Genomic DNA, 26681 nt, shown 5'->3' with positions numbered 1-26681 from the left:
GCTTAGTTACTTGGTTCAGGTTTTAGGGGAATGAAACTCATGAGCATGATGAAACTTCGCTAATGGGTGCATTAGACCAGATATCAAACAATACAACTCCTCTCATTAGCATCACGGCTACAAACTAGACAATCTCTGCTGTATGGAGAAAGAAAGAGTTCGCCGGCCATTTGGTGACAACAGAGATAGAAATTCTTGAGGGTTTTCGAGGACGAGGATGCCAACTGGCTACTTCTTGTCTCTAGGTATTAAACGTTGAAATCAACTCCAAATGTATTTACTTCGACGCCTAACACCGTGAACGAAACTTCGCTTTCACTTCGTTCGCAGTTCTTCAGATTCGTCATAGGAGGCCTAATGTCAACGAGCAATTAGTACTTACAGAATAGTTCCTAGCTCTTCAGAATAGAAATAATCGATCAACTGGACTCGCAAATCAAAATATTTTGTCCGTCATTTTCCAGTTCACCTGAGCGAAGAATCTGCAACTGAGAAGATGGTTGGCAATGCAGTTGGCTGCAACGGCATTCCCCTATCAGTAATGGTATTTCTAGGTACTAATCTCGGTTTATGGCTAATTAAGATGCTCAACTGCGGCATACTAGATGTGATGATCACAGAGAACTGCAGGCGTGGTGCGCATGACTGAAGCCCAACACAAGCAAAAGCACCACGGGCATCTGCTCCAACCTAACGTTTCTAGAAAGCGAGAGTACTTTCCACGTTCCTTCACAAAAACCACTCATAACCAACTCTACTCCAGTTGGAACTTAGATCGAGTCCTCTTCTTTCTACAGCCCTGTCCAGATTCCCACATAACAAAACTGGTTTATTAAGAAATACATTTTTGCCGTAGAAAATTGGATCACATCGTGGCATTTATGTATCCCTTAAGTTATTAAGTGCTTAAAAATCACATAAAATATGAATTTATGAAAATGCAAGAGAAGGTACTGGTTAATAAATTAAAAGGCATTGAGCACATTCAGAAGTTTTAACTTAAGAAAATTGACCCTCTAGGAATTAGAACTTACAAATGTCAAATAGTGCGCAGTAGCCAAGCCCGCGCACACAAGGAAGGCATATTGGAACACATTATACCTGCAAGATAATAATCATTTATCAGATCATCTGGTAAAAACGGTGATTAATATGAAAGTAAGGATGAACATCAGTCAAATGAACACTTCATCTCTCCATAGGTAAATAACCACAGAAAGTCGCCCAGACATACTCGAACAGATATTTGATGCCCCTCAAGCTTTCCAGTGTATGACCAAAAATTTCTTGGACAACGGTCGCTTGAGCATACACTGCGAAGGATTTTGCGCAAAATTGTATTACACTGTAAAAGGTCGCCACAATTTAGTAAGTAGATACAAACAATCATGTAAGTCATAGTCACTACATGAAACAAATGTAATTTATCTTATGAGTAACAAAGTTAAAGGTCTCGCGTTGTAAAGACCCTTTGAAGGACTACTCCTGCCCTTCTACGTATACTGAAGATGAGATTAAAAATAAGAAATCATACTATGCAAACACAACTATCAGCTAAAGAAACTTTGTAATCTTAAAACCATGGATGATTGTGTGAAGAGACAACCAGCCTGATAAATTTTTGGACAAAGAGATACCTAATGGAGCAGATCAGAACCAATTCCACATTGAACAGAAACGAACTCATGTATGTGCCATTCAATCTGTGCCCACCAACATAAAAGTCAATGATCGTAGAAGACAACGTTGTATGCAAAAGCTCCTGCCAGAGTAGAAATTGTTGTAATACTGAGTTCATCACGAAACTTACTTCATTGGATGAATTGCTACGAACAGTATGTTCAGGCTTAGATGCATCTGTCCTGAGATCACTGCAATGAGAAGGTAACAGCAGAAGAATGCAAACGCCACCGTACCCAGGAGCCCTGTATCATTCAGAGTACGAAGAACTAAATTCATCTCACAAACTGTGTGTAAAAGAATCAAACGTATAATCATCCAGGATGAATGTGTAACTACTCTATTTCGATGGACATCGTGATGAAAACAGCACAGAGAAGTTTAACTCACTAACTAAACTGGACTGAACGGCACAGTAAAAGAAGATGAGAAACTGACCCCAAAAATTGTCCAGTCGAATAAAGATCCAATTGAGGAAAGGAGTCAGGGGAGGAGTGATCAGCATATATATAATGATGTGAACCACCCATACTACTGAAACCAGCAAACTGCAGGGGGTCAACATATGCAGACATGATCATTACAAGATTATCCTTAAGTGGGGACGTCTTGCAATCATTAAGAAAAGCTCAAGCATTACGTTGTCAAAAACACTACTCCTAAATAGCCTGAATTCACTAATCCCTTGAAAATAATATGATTAAAGAAGGACCAGTTGCCTGTACTAACTTTCAGGGAAAGAGCAGGAGGAACTGAGCTGCGAATACAAAAGACAGTACACTAATTGAAGCATCAATTTAGTCACAGAACTAACGTCCCAAACATGTGTCGTGTAACTGTTAAACAAAATGCTTACCCAATGATTCCAAACACTAGTCCTCCCAAGTATCCCAAGACCGTAAGAGCCCATGATGTATCAGCCTGCTCAACATGTTGCATGGTTAGCACTGCATAGTTTCTAATTTTGTCAATAAAAATCACGAACCAGTCATGCACACGGTAATTTCGGCAACGCCCTATGCAGCGGGCCATCAGTCCTGACATTATGTAAAGTTGACCAATTCTGAACCACGTGCTCTGAAAATCTACATAATACTTTAAATTCACAGAAACGATCAAGATTGTTAAATTTCACTGTGAGAGTGACAAGGAAATATCACGGTTTGGACAACAATGGAAATATTACAGTTATACTGTATATGTATCAGCAGCTAGTACCTTTTCCCCTTGTGGATAAACCTCTTCTAAAGCTCGTTCATCCTCTTCTAGATACATAAGTTCCTGCACGTCAGTACTCTGGTTTTTTAGACAGTTCGAAGGTGCCCTCCAGTAAAACAAATTGATGAAGATGTTGCATGGAACATGTCTTATTCGTTGCAGATTTCATAGGAGTTAGTCTAGCTTGTATACAGGACGATAAAGCAAGACAAGTTTTTACTGGCAGCAAACTTTTTTTTAAGAAAGAGGAGGGCAGAAGATTTATGACGAATCTTCATGCAGGTATTAAGCTCCATTAATGCCTTCAATTTAAAATGATTACAAAGATCTATAAAACACCTTGTACACACCGACCTTCTGAACTTTGTGAACATTTGTCTTCCACTTCCGACTTTTACTGCCAGATCTCTGTTCCCGCTGCAAAGCTAGTGCTGCTTCCTTTATCTGTTTTGCACGGTTACCTAGCTCAGTCGCCTCCTGCATATATCAGATGATTCCACTTGTTTCAGCAATTCAAAAATTAGAGTAAATGTTATTATGAGCATGAAGCTGTTGATAGATTGGTCTAAAGCCCAGTAAATATTTGTGCACATTACCATAACCATGCGCAAACCAATATTATGTATTGTAGTTCAAAGTCATCAAAACCTGAATATGTACCTTAATGTACTGAGAGCGAGTGATAATGGTTTTCGGACGATGCACGTATGCAAAGATAAGACTAAGAGGGAGGCTAGCAATGCCTACACCTCCAAATATCTGCGTGATAATTGACACAATTAGTTGTCACAACTGCAAAGGACTCAGTAATATTCACAATAAATACAATTGGGTGTGAGAATTCGCAATCTCAGAGCGAATAACAGGTGATGGCACGTACCGAAAAAAGAATTGATCCAACAATGGTGAGGATTGCAATAACATACTCAGGAAACGATGTGCGCATAGTCCATGTGGTGGCTGACTCTGGATCTGCCAATTCTGCAGAACACTGTGCCAACGTCCTCCTCAGCATTGTGACTCAAGCACACTTGCTAATTCACTCTTTTTCAAAATCATTGGTTAGACCTGAGAGTAAGTTTTATACTTTCAATATTTTTTCATTTATTTATTTATCATCAACGCTCAAAAAGCTTCCAGTGCTTGGAATAAGGACTTCAGAGACTCTGAAATGCAATTAGTATGATCTGCGCACAATCTACGAGTACCTTAACACGTCATGAACACTTAAAGTTGGTAAAACTACTACTGGTACCATGAGGGTTCTCCACAGGTGCAGCAACTGTTCTGCACTACTCATGAAATAGGCAACCTGCATGAATTAGCTCGGGAAGAAGCAGAAGTACCGAAACTCGAGTAGCAGTTCCCCCCTGATTGGTAGCCAGGCACGGACTCATTGAAGTTACCAAAGAAAAATCAGTAGTGTAGGCTTGAGCTGACGACTCCAACCGTTGCACGCCAAAATCTACCTTACCTACCAGAACTGCAAATACTCGTATCCGCATCAGAAGAATTCCATATTGATACGAGATCACAATTACGACACAGCCTTTACACCACTCCTAAGGAATTCAGAAAGTTATAAATGTTGACTCAAGGGAGAAAATCAATGGGGTCATAAAATAATCATATTATTGTGATCTTCGAAATCCATTGCACTCCAACTAAGCTTTCAATGGATCTTCTTTTGACAGGATTTAAATTTTTCTTGCCAGACACGGAAAATCTTCAGTGCAGACAAAAATGAAGGTGAAATGCCTAAAGAAGATTCTCTTCTTATTAGTTATAGAATTACAAAAGAAAATGTAAGGAATTTTCTTATCAAGGCATGAAATGTAAGGAGCCTACACTGGGAGTCGATTGTTACCGAAGGCAACGCCAAACAAAATTCCGAGGATTATCGCTGTCGCCACCACCCATGATATAGCACTGCAAGCTCGTCGCAACCATGATCTGATCCATTCAAAACAAAATCAATTTCGGGTAAAGAAAAGTAAGGTAAATAAAATTATTTTCAAAATCAAATATAGCCGTTACGGAAGTTGAATGCATCGCAGGAACTATTTTCCTTGCGCTCTTTAGAGTGAGTCATAAACCATCAAGTAGCAGCACTTCATAATCATTATAGCGAAATTTGAGCTCAAATATTCAATCTAATGTAGAAAGGGAAGCTCTCTAATGAAAGTTTAGATTCATGCAGAGTAGGAGACGCAAACTAAGGCATTCTCTGAGCTTTGTGAATGAAACTATATTAGAATTTGAAGTGAGGCGTAATTGTATCCAACCAATCATCGAGGTATGCGACCGATAGAAAGTCCCAGACTACTAGCAAGTATCCAAGAAATGCAGGCACGAACGCTCCCCGAAGACATAGAGCTAAATCAACGAATTATGCTGATTAGAAAAATATTTCTTCTTAATGAGCCGACGCATGATGCAACTATTTTTCAGGACCATGAGGAAAAAATATCCCGCCCTCTGAATCTGCTTTCGCAACGGCATTGCACACGGCTAAAGACGTTGTTAATCCACATTCTTGAATTTTCCTTCAAGAACCTCAAAAGTCTCATTGCCAGAGTAAGAAGAACTCACTTCTCCTGGTCTGCTTCGTAATAGAAAATCGAAAACGGGACGACGAAAAACACCAGAACAGCATCAACAATATACACGGAATACCAAAGCTCCCGCATGGGCAACGTGTAGTTACAAGCATCAGTGTAAACAGAATGCTTGCAAGCATGCCGGTTCGCAATGTCAGCAGGGAGCATGAGAATCGACAACTCCGCCACAGAGAGCCCGACGATCACCACGACCTTCGGAAACCAGGCCTGGTTCTTGTCATCCGGATGTTGATAGTTGATGAGCAAGTACAAGTTGAATGCCAACACCATAAGAGTCACTACTATCACTATCAACAGCAACACCACATTATAGTCCCCCATATCCACCGAAAACAAACTCCCTCTACAATACAAAACAAAACAAAAAAACAAACAAACAAGCGCGTCTCCTCTCACTGCCAACCCGATCTCTCCCTCTCTAAGAAACAATCATCGTCCTGTTTCACTTCATCTGCCATCACTCCCTTCAATCAAACGCTCCTCGTAGCTGCTTTTGCATCATCAAAGCCATCGCTAACAACAATTGCTCCGGTTTGCCAAACCCCTCCCCCCCCCCGTTCTATGCTTCAGGAAAAAAACTCTCTCCTACAAGTCATTGCTGTCAATCTGGCTACGATTGACTCCCCGAGATCAAGAGCACCGCTCCGGCACACAGTCCGATTTGTATCCGAGGAAAACCTTACGATGACATCAGAGCTACGGCGTTTTTGCTGCATTCCAGTGCTGCATTGCAGCCCAAGCTCGCTGGCTGCCTCCTAGTGCCTGCTCAATCAAGTCCCATGGCCACTATCGTGGATATTGCTGATATCGAACGTAGACTTTCCCTGGGATGCGATCTAGAATGTCGTTTTCCTAGATTTGTGACGCTGCTGTGAGAGTTTGGGTTTCAGAATTCAAATTAGTCGGCTCGTTTATGAGTTGGTCACTGAGCGTGGCCACGTGGCGGGTTTTGATTTGGAGTGGTTTTGGGTACGTTTTATGGGTCGGTTACGGGTCCTCCTCGGCCATGCGACCCTTTGTTTGTCACCATTCTCTGTTTGTAATTATGTTTTTCCTTCATTAGGTGTTCTATTCTATTTGATTTTTGTTGTTAAGCTGGTTAAAGCTTGTACAAATTCACTCACTTTTTAAGTTTTTTTTTTACTTGTAATTTATTTATGATAAAAATTGTCAAGTTCATTGTGAATATTTTAAGAATCTACACCATTGGTACAAAAAATATTAATTTAATTAAAAAAATAAAAATAAAAAGATTAGTGGAGCTATAAACATAAAAAATAAAAATAAAAAATAAAGTAAAATAAAAATCGATACCAACGTAAATTCATAAAATTCATTGCGTATTTCCAGTGGCACAAGAGAATAACTCTGAAACCTATTATGAAGGATTTATTCAACAATTTGTTATAGATTTTTCATAGAGTCTTTGGTGGTTGATTTTTTTATTTAATTTTCTTTCTATAATTATTTTTATTTGGGTTTTGGATATTTTTGCAAAAGAATTGTTTCTTGAATGTATTGAAAATTTCCAAAAAAATCTTTATGACTCCATGTAAATATAATATTTATGAACATCAAATTTTACACATATATATATATATATATATATATATACATATATATATCGAATACATGGCAATGTAAAGAGCATATTATAAAGTAAGACAGAATAACTATTTCTATAAAAAATTGAAAATTGAAAATAAACTTATAATTACATAAAACTTTATGCACATAAGTTTCAATCGGGAATTTTTTTCACATTAAAAAGCAAGAAAATTTATTTATTTTCATTAAAATTATTCACGATGACATGCTGTTTGACTTATCATAAGTGAATATTATGTATTGGTTCTTCATACAAAAACAATATGTTCTGGGTACTTTTTAAATGTAATATTATACCAATTTCATATTTTACAATTGTGTATTTGATGAAGAACTTTAAAAGCAAGAATTTTTTTAGAATGTTTCTAGTAAAGTAATATTTCGGAAAATATTTACAAGTGCATTGATAATTTGGAAGAATTTTTCTTTAGTAATCTTTTAATTCTCCTGCATGCCATTCTTTTTTAGTTTTTAAGCCTTTATTTCTTATTATTTTATTTATTTATTTATTTATTTTTGTAATTATGCAAAATTGTGATTCCGATCTACTACAAATCGAAGCCAATTTTATGTAGCAATATTAATTATGAAAATCCAATGTATTTACTTTTGACTATGTGGCTTGGATATCTTTATTAATCTTTTACATTAATTAAAGAAACCATTATAACCTAAGAATGTAATAATCATAACTAATAGTGAGAAGACCAATGCATTAATTTAAAATGTTTATTTGGGAGTTTAAATCAATTAGTATATGCACTAAAGTTATGATGTTTGCTAAATCTAAATAAAACACAATAACATCTAATTATTACTATTATAGATAATGTGTCTATCTAATAATTATCTTGTAGAAACTTTCTCTCTATCTGTGAAAACCTCCATGTAAATTAAATTTTCTAACAATAAATCCAAGGTTGTAACTTCATTTAGTATTAAGATTTTGTTGCAATTTTGCATGTTATTTCTTTTTTCTTACTATTGTTACTTGTGGATATATATTCTTGTCCTAAAAAATTCATCCCTTGTATACACCAACATTTGTTTTTTATTTGCATTTTAACATCTTATGTAATAGTCTTATTATTATTTTATTTTATTCTTATTCTTATACATGCAAACTTGTGACTATTTGTTGTTAAATAATAGATGCTAATTGAAAAAACATTAGAATAAATAGTTGTGACTGCAATGGAATCAAACAAAACTCAAAGCTAAGAAACTCATTACAATACAATAATATAGATTTTGAATGCAACACCATTCAATAAATTGGACTAAATAGTGTCTCCATTTAAGAATCTTTAATTAAGATTTGCATTAGATAGGATTGTTTTTAGGTCCTACATTTATTCATCAAGAATATATGATGAATATTTGTTTCAATCCAAAATATAAATTGTAAAAAATCTAAAAAATTGTAAAATTAATTTTTAATCAATCTAAAGCATTGAAAGTACCTTAACTTGTGCCAATAATAATAAAAATGTACACAAAAATACAACAGCATTGAAAACATCACATACACATATTCAATTATTTTTAATTATTTTACAAACACTCGAGGCACCACAAATCAAACGGTCAAACACATCATTTCAATTTTTTGGTAGAGTTAGGCAACAAGAACAAGTGGATCGTAATTCAAGCTTGCCACGTCTCAAAACAATGTACCGACACCGAAGCTCATATTTTCCAAAACAAGGTGGTTCTGACCCACCTTGTCACGCATCCCCAGTACCGAAGGCCTTACCGGGTCGGAAGAAGCACCCCGACTTCGCATCCTCGCAGATCACCAAACTCGGATTTTGCATGCCATATTCTCATCTCATACTATCCGAAGAATATTCTCATTACAAAATCGAATCCTCGTTTTAAAAGCGAGGAGAAAACTATGGCTTTCTTGAGGTGGAAAGCGAACGTTTTCTCATTGTTTCCGAACACTCCTGCTTCGCAACTGCACCTGAACCCGCTGCATTTTGCACACTATGATGGTGCCATGGATAGATTTGGGCCATTTTCGCTGAGTTCATCTTAGTTTTGTGTACTCCAGATAACGTTTTGGAAACCAGTGTCGTGCTGTAATGGGCTTTCGGTGCAGTTGGGGATGATTGGGTTGTAGCGGTCTTGGTGAGCTGGTTAATGGGCCTTTTTGCCCTCGCAAGTACGCTAGGTGATTGATTTTGTGGATGGGTTTTGTGGGTGTAATGAGGTGACTTCGTACCTTTTTTTCTTTTTTTTTTTTTTTTTCCTTTTTTTTTAATACTTGTGTGGGGGGGGGGTTTGCTTTGGTCAATGTCTGGAGGAGGCTTTCAATTGAAGGACTTTTGGGTACATGGCAGTGGTTGCTTTCTTGATTTAGCGTGTTGGAACGGGCGTGTTGGATTAGTGTGAGCGTAGTTTTATGTGATTGTGAGGAGGATTTTAATGCTAGGGTTGATGGTTCAACGTTGGCTTGCTCTGACTTGGAGCATCAGTTGGTGTGGGGGAAGAGTTAGGGTTTTATTGGAGTGAATTTGTCACTCATGCAAGTTCTTGTGAAACAATTCTGATGTGGAGTTGTGGATCACTCTTTCATTCTTTGACTCGTCTTTTTGGACAACGTTGATTGTGGCTGCTCCAAATACAGGGTCATGCAGAGTGCGAGGTATTATCGTTACTAGGAGCATCAGTCGGAAGAAGTTTCTAGGTTAAGTCTCAATTTACAACCTGTTCAGAGTCTTGTGAAGTCTAAATTTAGCCAACGTCTCGGTGCCTATAATCTACAAATCGAGCTTCAGATTGGTGAGCGAACTATCAAGCATTTAAAATTGAAAATCTCTTACGTTCACGCTTGCTTCTGGTTCGCTCGCTAGAAGTAGCTTTTCTTGAGTGACTCGTTGTGAACCAGGTTGTCTCCTTGAACGCATTTTACATTTTGCTATTCCTTGGCATTTCAGGATAGGGTAAGATACTGAAGTCGTTCACATTTGTGTTCGTTGTTGGATTCAAAAATCATCAATAGAAACGCCGACATTTTCAGTTTGTGCAAATCGTGTTTTAATGTCACTACGAAATTTGGTTATTTAAGTTTGCTCTTGATGGTGTGTTCCTCTGAGACACCACAACGTTGATTATAGTCGTCAGAGCATGGCGACAGAGGTTAGAGTTAACTAGCGTGATAAAAATGAGTGATCAGTTGTTCGTCATTGCAGAATCAACCCATTTCCCTTCTCTCTTAGTGTTCACAGCGCCTCTTCGAAGGAAGTGAGCATTTTGTAGCTTTCTATGGGGGCGATGGAGGTGACTGGAGAAGAAAAAGATGTGCAGAAAGGAGGCAGCATGCCTCGAGCACCGTCCGTAGATGACCTTTTTGTGCCAATGGGAAGATTGGATATGCACTCTTCGGGGATGGGGGCTGACAATGAAGAAGTGAAGGAAGGAGGGAATACGTCAGCCTCTAATGTGTGTGGATCTTCAAGCTTAGTTCACAGTGCAACAGCCGAGAAAACTCCATCTGCATCTGACGGTGAGTATGTGGTATTGAGCTCTAGGTTCTTAGTCCGGGTTTCATTGCGTGCAGTGTACATTTTGATTCGTTGGGAGATTTGGCAATTTCACGATTTTTTCGGGAGTATGGAAAGTATCTTTTAAACCAATACAATAGACGGAACTCAGTAGAACCTTCGTTGCTCACTCTCCGAATCAAGTCAGAGTCTTGTTTCCTTTGGAGTGTTGAGTTAATGTAAATTAATATGTCCATTAGGCTTCTGGTTTCTACGCTTGGACTCTGTTTTCTATTCGTCCGAAAGTAGGTTTTGGTCATCGGCATAACTAATGCGAAGGCGAAATGCTTTCTCTAGGTACTGGGATCGTAAATTTGTTGTCTACCGACAACGTCCTCAGTGATGTGCGTGTTTGGAAAACATTCATCTATATTTAGGTGATGAACGTTGAAACATTGACCTTGTGCCAAACCAATGCTTATGTAATTTTTATGCAGAGAGATTTAAAGGCTTTTCAGAAGGTAATTGGCAACTGGCTACTGAAAGATACTGGGTTGTGCAGGAGCACGCTTGGGCCTGAACTTGAATCGAAGTGAGTTGTCGGGTTTATCGAGAGATTCTTGTGGAGAAATTTCTGAACAGGTGCATGATAAGGGGGGCGAAACGCATTCCAGTCCGAGAAACAAGAAACCTGAAGGTCAGAGCAATCATACATCTGATGACGATCAGCCTGTTATCGACGAGAGGAGGCAGAAACGGATGATTTCGAACAGGGAATCGGCTCGACGATCACGGCTCCGCAAACAACAGCATCTTGATGAATTGCGGTCACAGATCTCTCACCTCCGAGCCGAGAACGTCCACTTGCTAAATCGCTACAGTCTTGCATCACAGCAATACGCTCAATTGAATGAAGAAAACTCTGTGCTGAGGTCAAATGCTGTCGACTTGAGGCATCAGCTGCAAACGCTGCATCCTGGCACATCTGGGCATCAGATGATGACCTTGGAACCACGTGATCTCAGTTCAGTGCAACCCCTTCCCTTGAACTTAAGCTTGTGCTCAGGTCCTATTGAAGATCCCAATTGGGGGAAGTATTGATCTGTTAGCCCCTTGTTTGAATTGTGTGCAACATGTTTTTTTGGTTATTTGGGCTTATATGGAGTGCGAACGGCGGAATCGATTTTTATTCAGAAGACGGTTATATCGGCTTACATTTGGGATGGCTTTTTTAATGATGCGCATGTAATATCACGACCAGCTCCATGAGCTACGTAAAGGGCGTTTAATCATCATGAGCAATGGTTTTTTCATCATACATCTCTTTTTATGAACGATTGTTAGTTATTTCTTTCTTTGGAGACATGTGCTGTAATGACACATACAACTCAAACATGCTGGATGTTTATTTTCTGATTACTTACAGTCTTGCTGTTCGTGGGCTTGGATGAGAACACACTAATTCGCACGATTGCAGTACATGTCAATCTGGTTTGTCCCCACTCTTCATCGTATAGGTGCGCGGAAAGATTTTTGGGAAAGCATTATTGGAGGCCCCCAAAGCGATATGGTGTTATTTTGCTGCAATCGAAAATATCGGATGACATCCAGATAGTACAAAACAAGGATGCCCATATTTATCACATGCTTCCAGTTGAGCACCATACATCTGCGTAACATCAACCTTTTATCGGTGTCGTATGGTGTTCAGCCCTGTGTTCTTCTTTGGTCGTATACCGCTTAACTGCTTTGAATTTTTTAACTTTGTACTAAACTGAAATAAGTTCAGTTTGCAGTTCTCATCTATATGATGTAGGGATCTTTCAGGAAAGTGGAGTAATGTACAGATGGGAGGAGTTTATAGAAGAGTTCCAATTAAACAAGAGATTTAGGTAGTCTAGTTCAAGTATCTAGAGTCATTGCATCTGTTGCACCTGCCAAATCAAGATTTCGGATTTATTCATGTGAAGACCTTAAGCTATGCAACTGCATATTCCTGCTAAACGGGCTCTTCACATTTGTCAACTGCCCCTATGACTTGTTGCAGTGGTCGACTTCAGTGGCATCTCAAGCCAGTTTTGACAATTATGGTTATTACTGGTAATCAATACTAAGGTTCAAGAAATAACAACACATACAAGTTGATTGATTATGAAGCTAGCTTTACATGCTTCCAGTATCTTTACTCCTTCAGTCATGCTAAAACTTAAGCAATGAGATCGACAAACATAAACCCTAAGTTCAGGTTAAAAGTCCTTATAAATTTGCTATGGGGTCATGGTTAGACTGGTGCTTTGTATGAAGCCAATGATGGACTGTCCACGAAATCGAATTGTGACCCAATATTGATGCGACTCCCTGCAACTTCATGACTTGGCACAGCTGCAGCAATCTCCTCAACCTCTTCTGGAGTAAGATTGATAAATACACTGCCGATGTTCTCCTTCAGGTTGGGAATCTTAGTAGTACCTGAAATGCTAGCAAGCTGCTTAGTCTTTACCAATCAACAAGAACTGTAAATTGGTTAACGCTTCTTTCAGTTGATGGCAGATTTTCCTCCACACTAAAAACGCAATCCGAAACAACGAGCATGACCAAGATGTTATTGAAGATCTTATATTGAGCATACCAAGTGGTTGTGGATGAATTTGAGCATTAAAATTAGGGGGAATATCGAAAATACCCCTGTATTCTGGGAAATATAAAAAGAATACTCCTATTGCCCTGCATGAACATGGCATCGGAACCCGACTTCATCCGCTTTTGCTCCCCATCTAACCCGTACACTCCATCTCCCCTACGGTGTGGTTCTTAATCTAGCCTCTTGACATTAGATAGGCTCTTTGTAAGTCAAGTGGTTATACCCACATCCGGACACAGGCTACATTTGAGAGCACGCTTTTCTAGACCAAAATTTTCGACTTGAAGCTCATCATATCGACCAACGACCGAACCGGTTCAACAGAGTTTGAGGTGGGCAGCACTGATCAGTGCAGAGGGGTATTCGTGATATTTCCAGGATACAGAGGTATTTTTGATATCATGGAAGAACACAGGGGTATTTTCGATATTTCCCCTTAAAGTTAATGCGTAACATTTACAACAAGTACCAGCCAATTAATGATAGTTAAAGAAAGTCACTACGCGGTAAAATCTAGAGTAAGGTCAAGGTTGGAGGTGAACCTGGTATAGGTACGACGTCATCCCCTTGATGCAATAGCCAAGCAAGAGCAATTTGTCCAGGTGTGCAATTGTGCTTCTTTCCCAACAATGCCACTCGATCAAATAAAGCCTTGTTTTTCTCCAAATTCTCACCCTGAAACCGTGGATGCCGCACCTGATCAGGAGCCAACATTCACATTTACCACTATAAGAGCAAGTCAATCTGTGCTTTCAAAATCAAGGTAAAAATGAAAGAATAAAGGCCTTATTAATAGCAGGTTGTGAAGAATTGAAGACTTACGAATCGATAGTCTTGCTCTTCCAGTTTCTCAACGACGGCTTTCCCAGAGAAGAATCCTCGCCCAAGAGGGCTATAGGGCACTATTCCAATTCCAAGCTCCCTGCAGAAGTGGGGTTTTATTATCCACTCAGTGAATCTGTAGACTTTAACTAGCAGTGTGAAGATTTGATGTAGTCCTTGTCATTTCATTATTACTCGGTGGATATTACGCAAAATCTCCAGATATATAATAACCCTAGCCTGCCTTTTATCAAAAATGTCATCACGTATTCTACACATCAGAGATAATGTGGATTAAAAGCTACCTATTAATCCAAGATGACTGAAAACCACAAATTACAATTACCTGCAGACGGGAACAATTTCGTCCTCAATGTCACGAGACCATAAAGACCACTCCACCTGAACAGCGGTTATAGGATGAACCTTATGTGCACGTCTAATTGTATCGACATTGGCATCTGACAGACCTAGATATTTTACTTTCCCTTCTTCAACTAGTTTCTTCATCTCTCCGACCTGCCGAACACACAAAGTAGAATGTCAAGGCACTACAACAGCAAGAGAAATGCGCGTGCAAGACACCAAATGTGTTACCTTAGTGACAAATTAAAAGACAAGAAGGTAAAACAAGAGAGTATTATCCATACATGATTTGCCTTGATTAAGAAATGTCAGTCTGTAGGAGATGACCACCTCTTTCATCATAAAGCTCATAAACAAGAACTTCGATCGTTATTGGAGTGTAATGAATGTAGCTTGCTAGCATACCGTAATTTCAATGGGCACCCTTGGATCAACTCGGTGCTGGAAATACAAATCAATGTTGTCCACGCCTAGACGCTCTAAACTAGCTTCACAAGATTCGCGCACATACTCTGGCGTGCCATCAATGACAACCTGTCCGGCTGCGTTGAATTTGACCCCAAACTTAGTCGACACTTGCATTTTCTCCCGTGGCAAATTCTTCAATGCCTGAGGTACTAAGCAAATAAATCATGCTCTCAAACATAGTGTAGAGCTAAAGTAAAACTTATGGTCGGAAAAAACTTCATGAGAAAGAAGTCCAGCGGAATTTGAAAGCATGGAGAAGCCGTTCTCTGCTACGACGTTTCTACTGAAGAGTTTAAGACATCGCAACCTATCAAATCATATAAGTTTCAAGGCATGTTGAGAGAAAAACTGTGAGAATGATGGCGAGACATACCACACCAAGAAGCTTCTCGTTGCTATGCTTCGTACCATAGAAATCGCTGGTGTCGAAGAATGTTACTCCGTTGTCGACGGCAAGGTTTAAAACATCCAGAGCATCATTTAGCTCAACAGGTCTCTCGTGTGATGATGACAAGCTCCTGCATCCGAGCCCCAGCGCAGACACCTACAATTCATCCAACACACATTTCCGTTTCACGATGATGAAAATATCAACGCCGTTTCGTGATTATTAGTCAGGCATGCAGATATGTTAGCAATTAACATCCATTCGTATGTCTCGATTGCAGCTTCTCTCGTGCTTAATGCGTTGCTCTAATTTCACTACAGAGACTGTAAGCACCCATATCTGTCCCATGAAAACTACAAATTCAGTACTTACCTCCAAACCCTGGGAGCCAAGCTTGCGTCGTGGCACGAGATAGGGGCCTGTCATACTTCCACCGGGTGACAAGACGATTGAAAATTGAAAGTACCTCGCCTACAGATATGAGAAGATTACTCGCTTTCAAACCCTTAGAATCCTGAGCCGATCACCCGCAACTAGATCAGGTGAACACTCCCAAGACTGACAGTACAAAACGTTTCACCAATTTCAAGTTACAAACACATCAACCAGTCTGATTCCTATCCCACCGCAAGCAGAAATCAAGAAGCACAGAATCTCTAACTACTTCTTCACATTTTCTCGACAGCATGCGAGTAATATTCACACAGCAATCCAAACCGGAGGAGATAAATAAATAAATAAATCTAAAATGCGAAAAGCTCAAATTACAACATACAAAACCAAACCCACCGCAATTCCAAAGCAGAGACCAGCTTCCCTAATATTAAAACAGAAAGTAAAATGTAAACAATCCTCGATTTTAGAAGTAGATTACAGCATCAAACGGTGGAGTAATCAAAGAATGAGGTTCTTCGCTCATGCACTACCATGACAGGCCACAATGTTGATAAGATTCGCACCAATAATTCAACAAAACTTCCCGGCGGCCCGGATCAATTTGCAACAACGCCTACCACCGGAAGGATTTGCGCCTCTCTGTAGAAAGCTATTGCTTTGAGACTGGAGGTAACTGATAGTTCATTCAACAAGGAAACAGTACAAGATAATGTAGCAGCGCAGGTGATTGCAAGGACGATGAACGAAAGAAGAAACTACGAATGAAACGCAAAACAAGAGCCTCTACCAACACCCCTCTTGCCCGCCGCAGTGACGAGTTTCAAATCTCGGAGCGTTCACATAGATGGAACAAGGAGTGCCAGAGTACATTGGTGAGAGTGCTAGAGCGAATGCAAATAGCCAAAGAAATCTAAAGCAATAACTCGCTAACCTAATGAGGTTATGTGTGATTGTTCAACAGCTACAATTATTGTTGTTGGCACTGATGGCGATATTCAGGAGTGCACCGCACATATTGATCGCACTGGTTCAATTTGTGAAACCTCGAATCTTCAAGGATAGTAAACTAGTGCAGCAGTAGCCATTACATGTAGAAAGTGAAGAGGATTGTCCCCCTCTCAAGCCAGAAGCAATGTTCACAGAAGTTGGTACACCTCACAGATATGCTAAGCCCGCAGTGGTGCGTAGTTACTATGCCGTTCATGTTGGGAGGCATGTTGGCATTCACACATTTGGGCAGCTTGTGAGAGAGAGAGGTGATAGGTTACGATGGTGCTCAACACAAAAGTTTTTAAAAATTTGACTAGTAAAGTGAAGATCAACTTCAAAGTGTTTTGTTTAATCATTGAACAATGTATAAAGCTAAGTTCATATACTGAGTGCCAAATTTACATAGTTGCTTTTGCTAGTGCATGATATTCTGCCTTGCATGAAAAGTATGATGTGTTGTTTTGCTTTTTACTACACCAAGAGATCAAAGAACTTCCCATTAGAAATATAAATGTACTTGTGAAGGTTCATTTGTCAATAAATATAAATATCAATATAAATATCACAAGCATAGGTTGCATCCAAATAATCCTAAATAGTGGATTCTTCTCTTTTTGGATACCAAAGGCCAAAATTAGGGTATTGATGTAATTAAAGCATCATACTTTATTTCATACATAAATACTTATTGTCTTAGTCTTCTCAACACTAAAGAATTTATCAATCAAGTAAACTTTGCAAGGATTATTGTAAATATCGTGTCTTGACTATAAATATATTCAATATTCATGGAGATTATGAAAATGTTTCATAATGCATAACATTATATGTTTCATGTTGTTGTTAAGAGCACTCATTATATGTTCTTATCCTTTCTCTTTAATAGTTGAGAGTGATGCCGAAAAAATTATCATAGTGCACCAACAAAACAATTTGTCTTGTTTCAAAATGTTTTTCATTTGAAATGTTTATTTGTACTAGTTGTCCATACCAATAAGATGGCAAGTCTTTGGAAGTAATAAATCTCTAGATTTGGTGATGTGTGTAGTGTGCACTATTCCTAATGCCATGTGGCATAAAATACAACTCATAGTCATGTAGAGCTGAAGCTATGATATCATGTAGAAAGCTATTACTTTGAAATTGGAGGAAATTTATAGTTTATTCAATTAGAAAATAGTACAAGATTAAATATTAATGTATGTGATTACATGTCAAGGACAAGAACTCGATGAAAAAACAATTCAAACAAGTGAGCATTCACTCAAAGAGAGGTAACAAAATATATATAAATAAGTATATATATTGAAAGAGAAACTGGAATGGCTATTGCCAAAAGATAAGAAAATAGAGACCCTTGAAACAGACTAGAAGCAACAAAGGAGTTGACAAGAGTGAAGAAGCCTTCACTCTTGTCTCTATATATACTATCTAAGTAAGAGCTACGTGGCGACGTTCTATAGGACCTCCAATAGGTGTTGACTTTATAGGGCACATGGCTTGACTTACAAGATAAGTTTTTCTACGTGTGGGCCACATAGTTAGCTTGATCTTCAAGCTAACAACATGTGTGGCACATGGCCAACTTTTTGACCACGTTTCTAATCCAAAAAGTCAATTAAAGACACCTATGAAGTCAAAGCAGCGTCTAGGAAGTTTTTAAGAAGCTTCCATATTAAATATTATAGAATTAACTTACTTTTACCTACTTTTATTTACTTCTACCTATTTCTATATGTAATTATTAGCTTACATGATTATGTCCGTGACATTACCCCCCTTTCTAGGAATGAGTTCCACGAGGAGCGGTCATCATATGTTGAAGAAATCTATGATGCGACGAATTGTATTTGCCACATACTCTGATCTCTGTTCTCTTCGAAGATGATTGATAGGGCCTCTCAACCATCGGTAGTGTCCCATACCAGGGCGGGAAGACCACCCAATTATTTGATCATTGTTGAGGCCTTCGTAACTTCCTTCGAATAGAATATTTGGAACACCATCAGGAGTTGTTCCTACCTCTAGCAAAATCACCAAACATCTGGAGTCCCTTCCCAAATCGTGATACCAAACGCGTTGTATCTCACCATCTATTCGAGGAAGAACATGTCGTTCTTGAAGATCTTCATCTCGATTGCGTCGTCTTGAAGGTTGTGACAATCGTAATGTCTTGTCCGACAGGTCAGCAAATGAAGGCTCTTGAGTTAAATCCGTTGGTTGTTGGTTCTCCATCTCCTGAGCGCCACTACTACAACGAAGCTACGAACAAGAATTGAAAGTAGAATGTTATCTTGCCTAGATGTTGTTTCTTTTATAAAGAAGGTTTTTATCTTGATTTTGATGGATGTCGTCGATGAAAAGCCTCCACCGCCTTTGCTGCATTTGCAAGGTTCTTCATTGGCTTCCATGTGCGTTCACTAATATCATATCCGCGCCAATGGACAAGATATTCTATTTTATTACGACACCGCCTTGAATCTAAGACTTCTTCTACTTCAAATTTTTCATTATTGTCCACTTCTATAGGAGGAGGTGGAGCTTATCGTCTTCTTGGTATGTCCACTCTCTTGTATGGTTGAAGAAGAGACACATGGAATACTGGATGGATTTTCATTGTCTTTGGTAGATGTAAACGATATGCAACTGGATTGATTTGAACAGAAATAGAAAATAGTCTCAGCCTTCGATAGTCCAACTTGTCGCAAGGATGAGTGGTCTTGATATTACGACGAAGTAGCCATACCTTATCACCCACGTTGAGTTGTAGTTGCTCCTTACAATATACATCTGCATTTATTTTTTGTCGTTCTTGAGCTTCCTTCAATTGCGCCTTCATTATTGCATGTAACTCTGACAACCGATTTTCCATATCTTCTGCTGCAGGATTATCAACTTTTGAAAAATCAAAAGCATCAAGTCGTGGATGATAGCCATAATTGGCAAAGAAAGGTGTTTGTTGCGTGGAGGAATGTACCGTATTATTATAAGCAAACTCTGCCAATGGCAGAAGGGTTGTCCAATCATCTTGTTGGTAGTTGATGGTACACCTTAAATACTGCTCCAAGACTTGGTTTACGCGCTTTATTTGTCCATCAGTTTGAGGATGGAAAGCCGAAGATAGCTTTATGTCCACTTTTAAAATCTTGAAAAGGGTCCTCCAAAATCTCGACACAAATTGAGTTCCCCTATCCGATATGATATCTTTAGGTAATCCATGATAGCGAAAGATATTATCAATGAAAAGCTTAGCTGTTTCTTCACCTGTGATAGATTTTGTACATGGCACAAAATGTGCCATCTTGGTGAAACGATCTACTATCACAAATATAGAATCATAACATCTTGAGCTTGGAAGATCTATGATGAAATCCATAGAAACAGAAGACCATGGTTGTTCTGATATAGGTAATGGCTGAAGAAGTCCGTAAGGTCGATGACGAGGAGTTTTTGATCTTGAACAAATATTACATGATTGTACAAAGTCTTTGACTGACTTCCACATTTGTGGCCACCAAAAATCTCTTGATATGAGTTCTAAAGTCTTATTATATCCAAAGTGTCCTGCTATTGGAAAATCATGACATGCTTGAAGAACACGTAAACGTGCTTCTCCTTCTGGAACATATAGGCGTCCTTCAAAATATAATAGATTATTCTTGAACTCGAACTTAGAAGAATCATGAGACTTGGAAGAATTATTCTCAATATCATGAACAAGAGGATCTAAGGACATACTGGACTAGATTTGTTTGAGAAAAGTTGAATCAACAGTCAATGTTGATTTCATTGCTCGGAGATGAAATTGCTCCGGTTTCAAGAGGACCGTTCTTTGTTGCTCAAAAGCTGCATCTCCTTCTTTTGGTGCAAAATAAGAACGTCTAGACAATGCATCGGATAAACCTTGTTGTTTTCCTGGTCGATAAGTGATAATGAACTCGAATCTTGACAAAGACATACTCCAACGAGCTTGACGACGATTCAACACACGTGTTGACATCAAATACTCGAGGTTCTTGTGATCTATATACACAGTGACTGGACTAGAAGCGCCTTCTAGATAATGACGCCATTCTTGAAAGGAATCCACGATTGCAAACAGTTCTTTATCGTGGATCTCATAATTGATCTTGGCTGCTGAGAATTTTTTTGAATGAAAAGCTATCGGATGAAGTTTGTCATTTGTTCCCATTTGTGACAAAACTGCACCAAGGAAAAATCCGATGCATCTGTTTCCATAAAAAATGCCTTGGAAAAGTCAACACGATATAAGACTGGTGCAGAGACAAACGATGTCTTCAAGGCTTCAAATGCTGCTTCCGCTTCTTGATTCCATTGGAATTTGTCTTTATTGGTCAAGCGTGTAAGTGGAGCTGCAACTCGTGAAAAGTCTTTGATGAAGATCCGATAGTAATTGGCAAATCCCAAGAAACATTGGACATCTCTTACTGTCCTTGGAATCTTCCAATCCATGATTGTTTGGACTTTCTTAGAATCCATCATGAGACCATCATTTGAAATGATGTATCCTAAAAAGTCAACTTGAGTAGTGTGAAATACACACTTTTTCATCTTGGCGTACAATCCTGCATCTCTAAGTTTTTGTAATACTTGACAAACATGTATTTTATGCTCTTCGACGTTGTTAGAATAGATCAAGATATCGTCTAGGTAGCAGACGACAAAATTGTCTAAGAATTCACGAAATACATCATTTATGAGATGTTGAAAAGCAGCTGGTGCATTCGTGAGTCCAAAAGGCATGACATTATATTCAAAATGTCCGTACCTGGTTCGAAACGTAGTCTTCCATTCATCTCCTTCATTCATTCGTACTAGATTATATGCTCCTCTTAGATCTATTTTTGTATAAATCTTAGCTTGATTCAACTGGTCAAGGAGTCCTGATATCAAAGGTAAAGGATATCTGTTCTTGATTGTGATCTTGTTGAGTCCTCGATAGTCAATATACATTCGCAAAGATCCATCTTTTTTCTTTACGAATAGAATTGGAGCTCCTGCTGGAGATTTTGTATGGCGTATGAAATTCTTCGCTAAATTCTCGTCAATATACGTCTTGAGTTCAGCCAACTCATCTTGCGATAAACTATAAATTGGTCCAAATGGTGGGTGAGTTCCTTCATTGAGGTCGATTGAACAATCATATGGGCGATGCTCAGGAAGAATATCTGCATTCTTTTTCTCAAAAACGTCTTGATAATCCTGATATTGACTTGGAATGCCACTTGAAGTCTTTACGCTTTCAGAAATAGGTACAGCATAAATAGCAAAAGTTGATCCTTCTTTTGCTGTGTATATAAATGCTTTTGCACATATAAGTACGGGTTTTACTATACTAGATTTATAACTTTTTACTTGATTGGTAGAACTATTAATAATGCTTTGAGAAAAGTCAAGTTTATGAGAATTCCAATCTATTCGAGGGTTATTTTTTTCTAGTCAAGATAAACCTAAAATAACTAGATTGGACGGGGATTTAATTATGTTAAAAGCTATATAGCTAACATGACTGTTTGTTACTTTTATAGGGCGAGTTTCATGAGTGACATCTCCAGAAGACAAAGGACGGCCATCAATGACTTCTACATGTACGGGTTTAGTTTTCTGTACAAAAGGTATTTTATAACTTTTAACAAATTGTTCATCTAAAAAACATGCTGAGGCTCTCGAATCTAATAAAGCAAAGGCTTTGTAATTCTTAGGTCCTAAATATAATTCTATTATAAAACAAGAAGAGGGTTTTGAGGCTAGGATAGGACCTTCATTAGGAATTGTACAAGGTTCCAGCTGCACGGTCCCTATTGTAGCTGGACGAATCCGTTTTCCGACATGTTGTCTTCTTTGACCGCCGTACCCCTTATTTTATAGTTACATTGTTTCTTTGGACAATGTTGAGCAGTGTGCTTAGGTTCTCGGCAGTATAAACATAATCCTTCTTGACGACGACGAATCTTTTCTTGCTCAGTTAGGGGTTTAAAACGTACCGCGTCAATTTGCATGTCTTCTACTTTCGAATGTACGTTTGGCGAAGATGTTGATGTTGCCATTGAGTAATAACGTTGAGGTTCCCGTATACGACTCTTGAATCGAAATTCAAAAAGTCGATTGTCACATTTTACCGCAAAATCGATTGCTGGACTCAAAGTTTGAGGATCAGGTAAGTTGAGCATCAATTTCTTTACTTCGTATTACAATCCATAAAGAAATTGGCTGATGAGTGCAGCATCATCCCACTTGATGTCAATTGCAAGTTGTCGAAATTGTGAAGCATACATTGTTACTGAGCGGTTTTCTTGTCGCAAAATTCGGATCTTGTTTGTTGTGACACGAGTTGCATCGTGTTCACCATACATAGATCGAAACTCCGCCAAAAATGCTTTCAAATTGTCTAATATTGGATTTCGTTGTTCAAGAAAAGACAAAAACCACGATAATGCAGAACCAGAAAGTAGAGTGCCAATAAACCTGACTTGTGATCTTGGAGTTGGATAGCTTTGCGGTTGAAGTTCAATTGCCAATTGTACTTAATTGATGAACCCTCGAAACTTTGATCTTGTACCATCAAATTTCTCGAGTAAAGCAATTCTTGGTTCTCTAGTTCTTACAGGGTGTTGTACAATTGGAGAAGGAATGTGATTTGGTGCAGATGTTGAAGCAGCTCCGATCATCTCTATATCTCCACTTTCTACTATTTTTGTTCTTTCCTATATTGGTGAATTGAGTTGATGCATCGTAAGCATTAACTCCCTCAATTGTGCTTGCATTTATGCCATTGCACTCTTCATTTCAACAAGCTTTGCCATAATGATACTAAGAAGAAAAATTTGTCTGATATTGCTGAAGACAAAAGAAAAAGAAAAGACTTGATAACAAAGAAGATACTAAGAAGAATATGAGTTTAGAAGTAGGTAATCCGCAAACTTCTAATACGCTTATGTCTTGTCAAGAGAAAGGGGTAATCCACTCTTACTCAAGAAAAACAAAACTCTGATATTGTAAGTGCATTCTTGTCAATCTGTCAAGGACAAGAACTCGATGAAAAAACAATTCAAACAAGTGAGCATTCACTCAAAGAGAGGTAACAAAATATATATAAACAAGTATATATATTGAAAGAGAAACTGGAATGGCTATTGCCAAAAGATAAGAAAACTAGAGACCCTTGAAACAGACTAGAAGCAAGAAAAGAATTGACAAGAGTGAAGAAGCCTTCACTCTTGTCTCTATATATACTATCTAAGTAAGAGCTACGTGGCGACGTTCTATAGGACCTCCAATAGGTGTTGACTTTGTAGGACACATGGCTTAACTTACAAGATAAGTTTTTCTACGTGTGGGCCACATAGTTAGCTTGATCTTCAAGCTAACAACATGTGTGGCACATGGCCAATTTTTGACCACGTTTCTAATCCAAAAAGTCAATTAAAGACACCTATGAAGTCAAAGCAGCATCTAGGAAGTTTCTAGGAAGCTTCCATATTAAATATTATAGAATTAACTTACTTTTACCTACTTTTACTTACTTCTACCTATTTCTATATGTACTTATTAGCTTACATGATTATGTCAGTGACATTTCAAGGACAATGAATAAAAAATAAAACTATAAATAAAACTCTAACAAAAGTAGTTGCTAACACTCTCACATTGCCATATTAGTTCTTAAGCAAAGCAAAGTAGATGCATATTATGTTTGGCAATGGCCATAGTTGTTTTACAACCTTTGTACATAATTAGTCTAGCTCAGCATTATACTTCAAGTTCTTTATACCATCTTTATAGGGGTCTTAGGATTTTGTAGAATTTTAGTCTTATATGCTCTATTTGGATGATTGAATGAAGAAGCAAAGTTTAATAAGGATTGGGCATTGATACGAGATGATAGAATTAAAAGTTATAGAATTAGATAAATTTTGGTTGAATAATCAAATGAAGAAAGTAGTATTTGTTTTATAGTTTTCATTCATAGTACATAAAATATTATATGAATTTGATAGGCAATTGTTTCAAATGTTTAAAACATTTAATTATATCAAGATTGTTTTGGTTAAGGATTCTATAAGACATAATTATTTAAAAAAGAAAAAATTGGCATAGATTTTATATATATTGTGTTTATTCTAATTATAAACTTTTAAAACTTTTCAAATGTTGTATTTCTTTTTTGCTTTAATATGCCAATTTTAGGAAATATTTGAACTATTTTGAGATGTCAAAATTATTCAAAATTGAATAGATTGATTAATGACATGTGATGTTTAAATATAATAAGTATAATTATATATAATTTTTATTTTTAGAATATTATAAATTTATAAGCTAATAATTTTTAATCAATTTTAAGAATGTACACTTTTTAGGAATTAATAACTTGATAAAGGTCATTTGATTATTACTTGAATAGTTACTTATAACTAAAACTTATTTCCATATAAAAAAGTATAAAAAATCAATACTTGCACCACAAATTAATTGAATAAAGTATGACTTTGCATGATTTTGTATAAGTTTTAGAAATTTTATATAAAAAATAGAAACATATTCTCTCTTCTTTTTTTATAAATTAAATGTCTTTAGATTAATATAATTTATATTAAATTCTGCAATAAAATAAATAATATAGAATACTAATAAAAAATATAAATACCAAGTTTTATACTGAGTTTCAACAAAAGATGATAATTGGATTTGGAGATTTAGTTTTTGGAAGTCTCTTTCAAACTTAGAAAAAAAGACCAAACAACATTAGTGAAATTTTTACTTCAAGATAAATCAATATTTAGTTGATTTGTGTCAATTATTGTAAATATATAAATAATTAATAAAAATAGTAGTGTATATAATTTGAAGCTAAATAAAGTATCTAATTATAAAATTTTCCTTATTATAGTTGATTAATTATTTTTTAGAATTTTTAGAATGTTGGTTTAGAAATTTTAGGATGTTTTAGGATTTTTTTGGAGTTTTTTTAGAGATTGTTCTAGAGCTTTTTCAGGATTTAAAATTTGAGATTTAATAGGATTTAAGATTTGGGGTTACAAAGATATAAGATTTGATACAATTTTAGAATTTAAGATTTTGGATTTCTAGAGTTTATGATTGTTTTTAAACTCTTTTTTTTTTCTTTTTTTTTTCGAAATTATCAAATAATTATGGAGCCATCAAAATCCTCTTTCTATAACTAAATGATTAGTACATTTATAAACAAGACTTTGTATAATACAACACCACTAAATTTGATAGCCTAAGGATGAGAAATACTCCTAGTAAAGTTAGTCTAAGGGTGATGAGAGTAGCCAAAGAGAAGGTGGCCTAAGAATTATGAATAGTCCTACATAATGCAATACAAGATAAGATGTAATGTCTTAAACTGATGAGGCTTAGTTCCATAAACCAATACACAAGAAATTATGAAATAGCTGTTATCAACTGGCTACAAACTTTAGATGATCTAATTATTAAGAATTATTTCTACTATGCTAAGAACCTCTCTAGTATATGCTCATTGTTTGAAACATATTAAAAGTATGGTTTTGCACATCCTTTCTCCCCCTCTTCCTCTTTATGTTGTTTGTCTATTAATATTGAACTTAGTAGTAGCACGTAAGCAATCAATACAATCAGGAACCCTTTATCTAAACTCAATTTCTTTTATATAACAATCCCATAGATGGTATTTATTTATTGGTTAAGTATTGAACATGCAAATATGCAAAAAATCAAAAATCAAACTTGTCCAAAGTCTCTAGTTGGATGAAAATAAAAATTTATTAATCATTCTAAAATCCCAGCCTGTGGATGGATTTGGCCTTGATTGGGAAAGGAATTGTAGTACAGTTTTGAACAACAGAAACATCCACTTTACCATCAGTTCACATCACAGTAAATATGGTGTTGGAACAGTGATCTAGTCAGTTTGGTTGATGTCCAGCGGAGATTGCAGAAATAGCGCACAACAAACGCAGCAGAAACAT

General features: G+C 37.3%; 3 protein-coding genes and 1 long non-coding RNA gene across 20 annotated transcripts; 1 reads left to right on the top strand and 3 right to left on the bottom strand.

Annotated features, from left to right (window-relative positions):
• Positions 1–169: 169 nt before the first annotated feature.
• LOC149987950 (uncharacterized) lies at positions 170–600 on the bottom strand. Its single transcript, XR_016506086.1, has 2 exons — positions 470–600; positions 170–354 (listed from the first exon to the last, which is right to left on the bottom strand). It is a non-coding gene; the product is annotated as an uncharacterized LOC149987950 (long non-coding RNA).
• LOC112290593 (LIMR family protein At3g08930) lies at positions 407–6313 on the bottom strand. Of its 2 annotated transcripts, none has more exons than XR_002972201.3 (14): positions 5491–6313; positions 4766–4851; positions 4245–4381; positions 3779–3889; positions 3559–3657; positions 3253–3375; positions 2899–2961; positions 2537–2601; positions 2119–2214; positions 1811–1925; positions 1638–1703; positions 1235–1345; positions 1035–1101; positions 407–799 (listed from the first exon to the last, which is right to left on the bottom strand). XR_002972201.3 is itself a non-coding variant. In XM_024537018.3 (14 exons), exons 1-14 carry the CDS (start codon positions 5838–5840, stop codon positions 755–757), a joined length of 1548 nt encoding a protein of 515 aa, XP_024392786.1. In that variant the 5' UTR covers positions 5841–6309; the 3' UTR covers positions 407–754. The 2 variants fall into 2 exon arrangements, 1 of the variants encoding a protein (XP_024392786.1); XM_024537018.3 differs by having other exon boundaries at positions 2119–2228; positions 5491–6309.
• Positions 6314–9050: 2737 nt separating this feature from the next.
• Positions 9051–12034, top strand: LOC112290595 (uncharacterized). Of its 3 annotated transcripts, none has more exons than XM_024537037.3 (3): positions 9051–9819; positions 10325–10638; positions 11178–12034. In XM_024537037.3, the coding sequence occupies exons 2-3, from the start codon at positions 10398–10400 to the stop codon at positions 11714–11716; spliced, it is 780 nt and encodes a 259-aa protein (XP_024392805.1). In that variant the 5' UTR covers positions 9051–9819; positions 10325–10397; the 3' UTR covers positions 11717–12034. The 3 variants fall into 3 exon arrangements, with proteins under 3 accessions (XP_024392805.1, XP_024392804.1, XP_024392806.1); XM_024537036.3 differs by having other exon boundaries at positions 9314–10075; XM_024537038.3 differs by having other exon boundaries at positions 9388–9914.
• Positions 12035–12731: 697 nt separating this feature from the next.
• On the bottom strand, positions 12732–16848 carry LOC112290594 (perakine reductase). 14 transcript variants are annotated; one of them, XM_024537021.3, is made up of 9 exons: positions 16628–16848; positions 16227–16335; positions 15673–15771; positions 15286–15456; positions 14850–15053; positions 14425–14597; positions 14079–14178; positions 13799–13952; positions 12732–13084 (listed from the first exon to the last, which is right to left on the bottom strand). In XM_024537021.3, the coding sequence occupies exons 2-9, from the start codon at positions 16227–16229 to the stop codon at positions 12897–12899; spliced, it is 1092 nt and encodes a 363-aa protein (XP_024392789.1). In that variant the 5' UTR covers positions 16230–16335; positions 16628–16848; the 3' UTR covers positions 12732–12896. The 14 variants fall into 14 exon arrangements, with proteins under 14 accessions (XP_024392789.1, XP_024392803.1, XP_024392798.1 ...); XM_024537035.3 differs by having other exon boundaries at positions 16260–16335; XM_024537030.3 differs by having other exon boundaries at positions 15673–15814; positions 16628–16847.
• Between the last annotated feature and the right edge of the window lie 9833 nt (positions 16849–26681).

Source organism: Physcomitrium patens, chromosome 13, assembly GCF_059467195.1.
Source record: "Physcomitrium patens ecotype Gransden chromosome 13, ASM5946719v1, whole genome shotgun sequence".
Classification (NCBI taxonomy): domain Eukaryota; kingdom Viridiplantae; phylum Streptophyta; class Bryopsida; order Funariales; family Funariaceae; genus Physcomitrium; species Physcomitrium patens.
The sequence above is the reverse complement of the archived record's forward strand: the minus strand, read 5'-3'. Positions and strand labels throughout refer to the sequence as shown.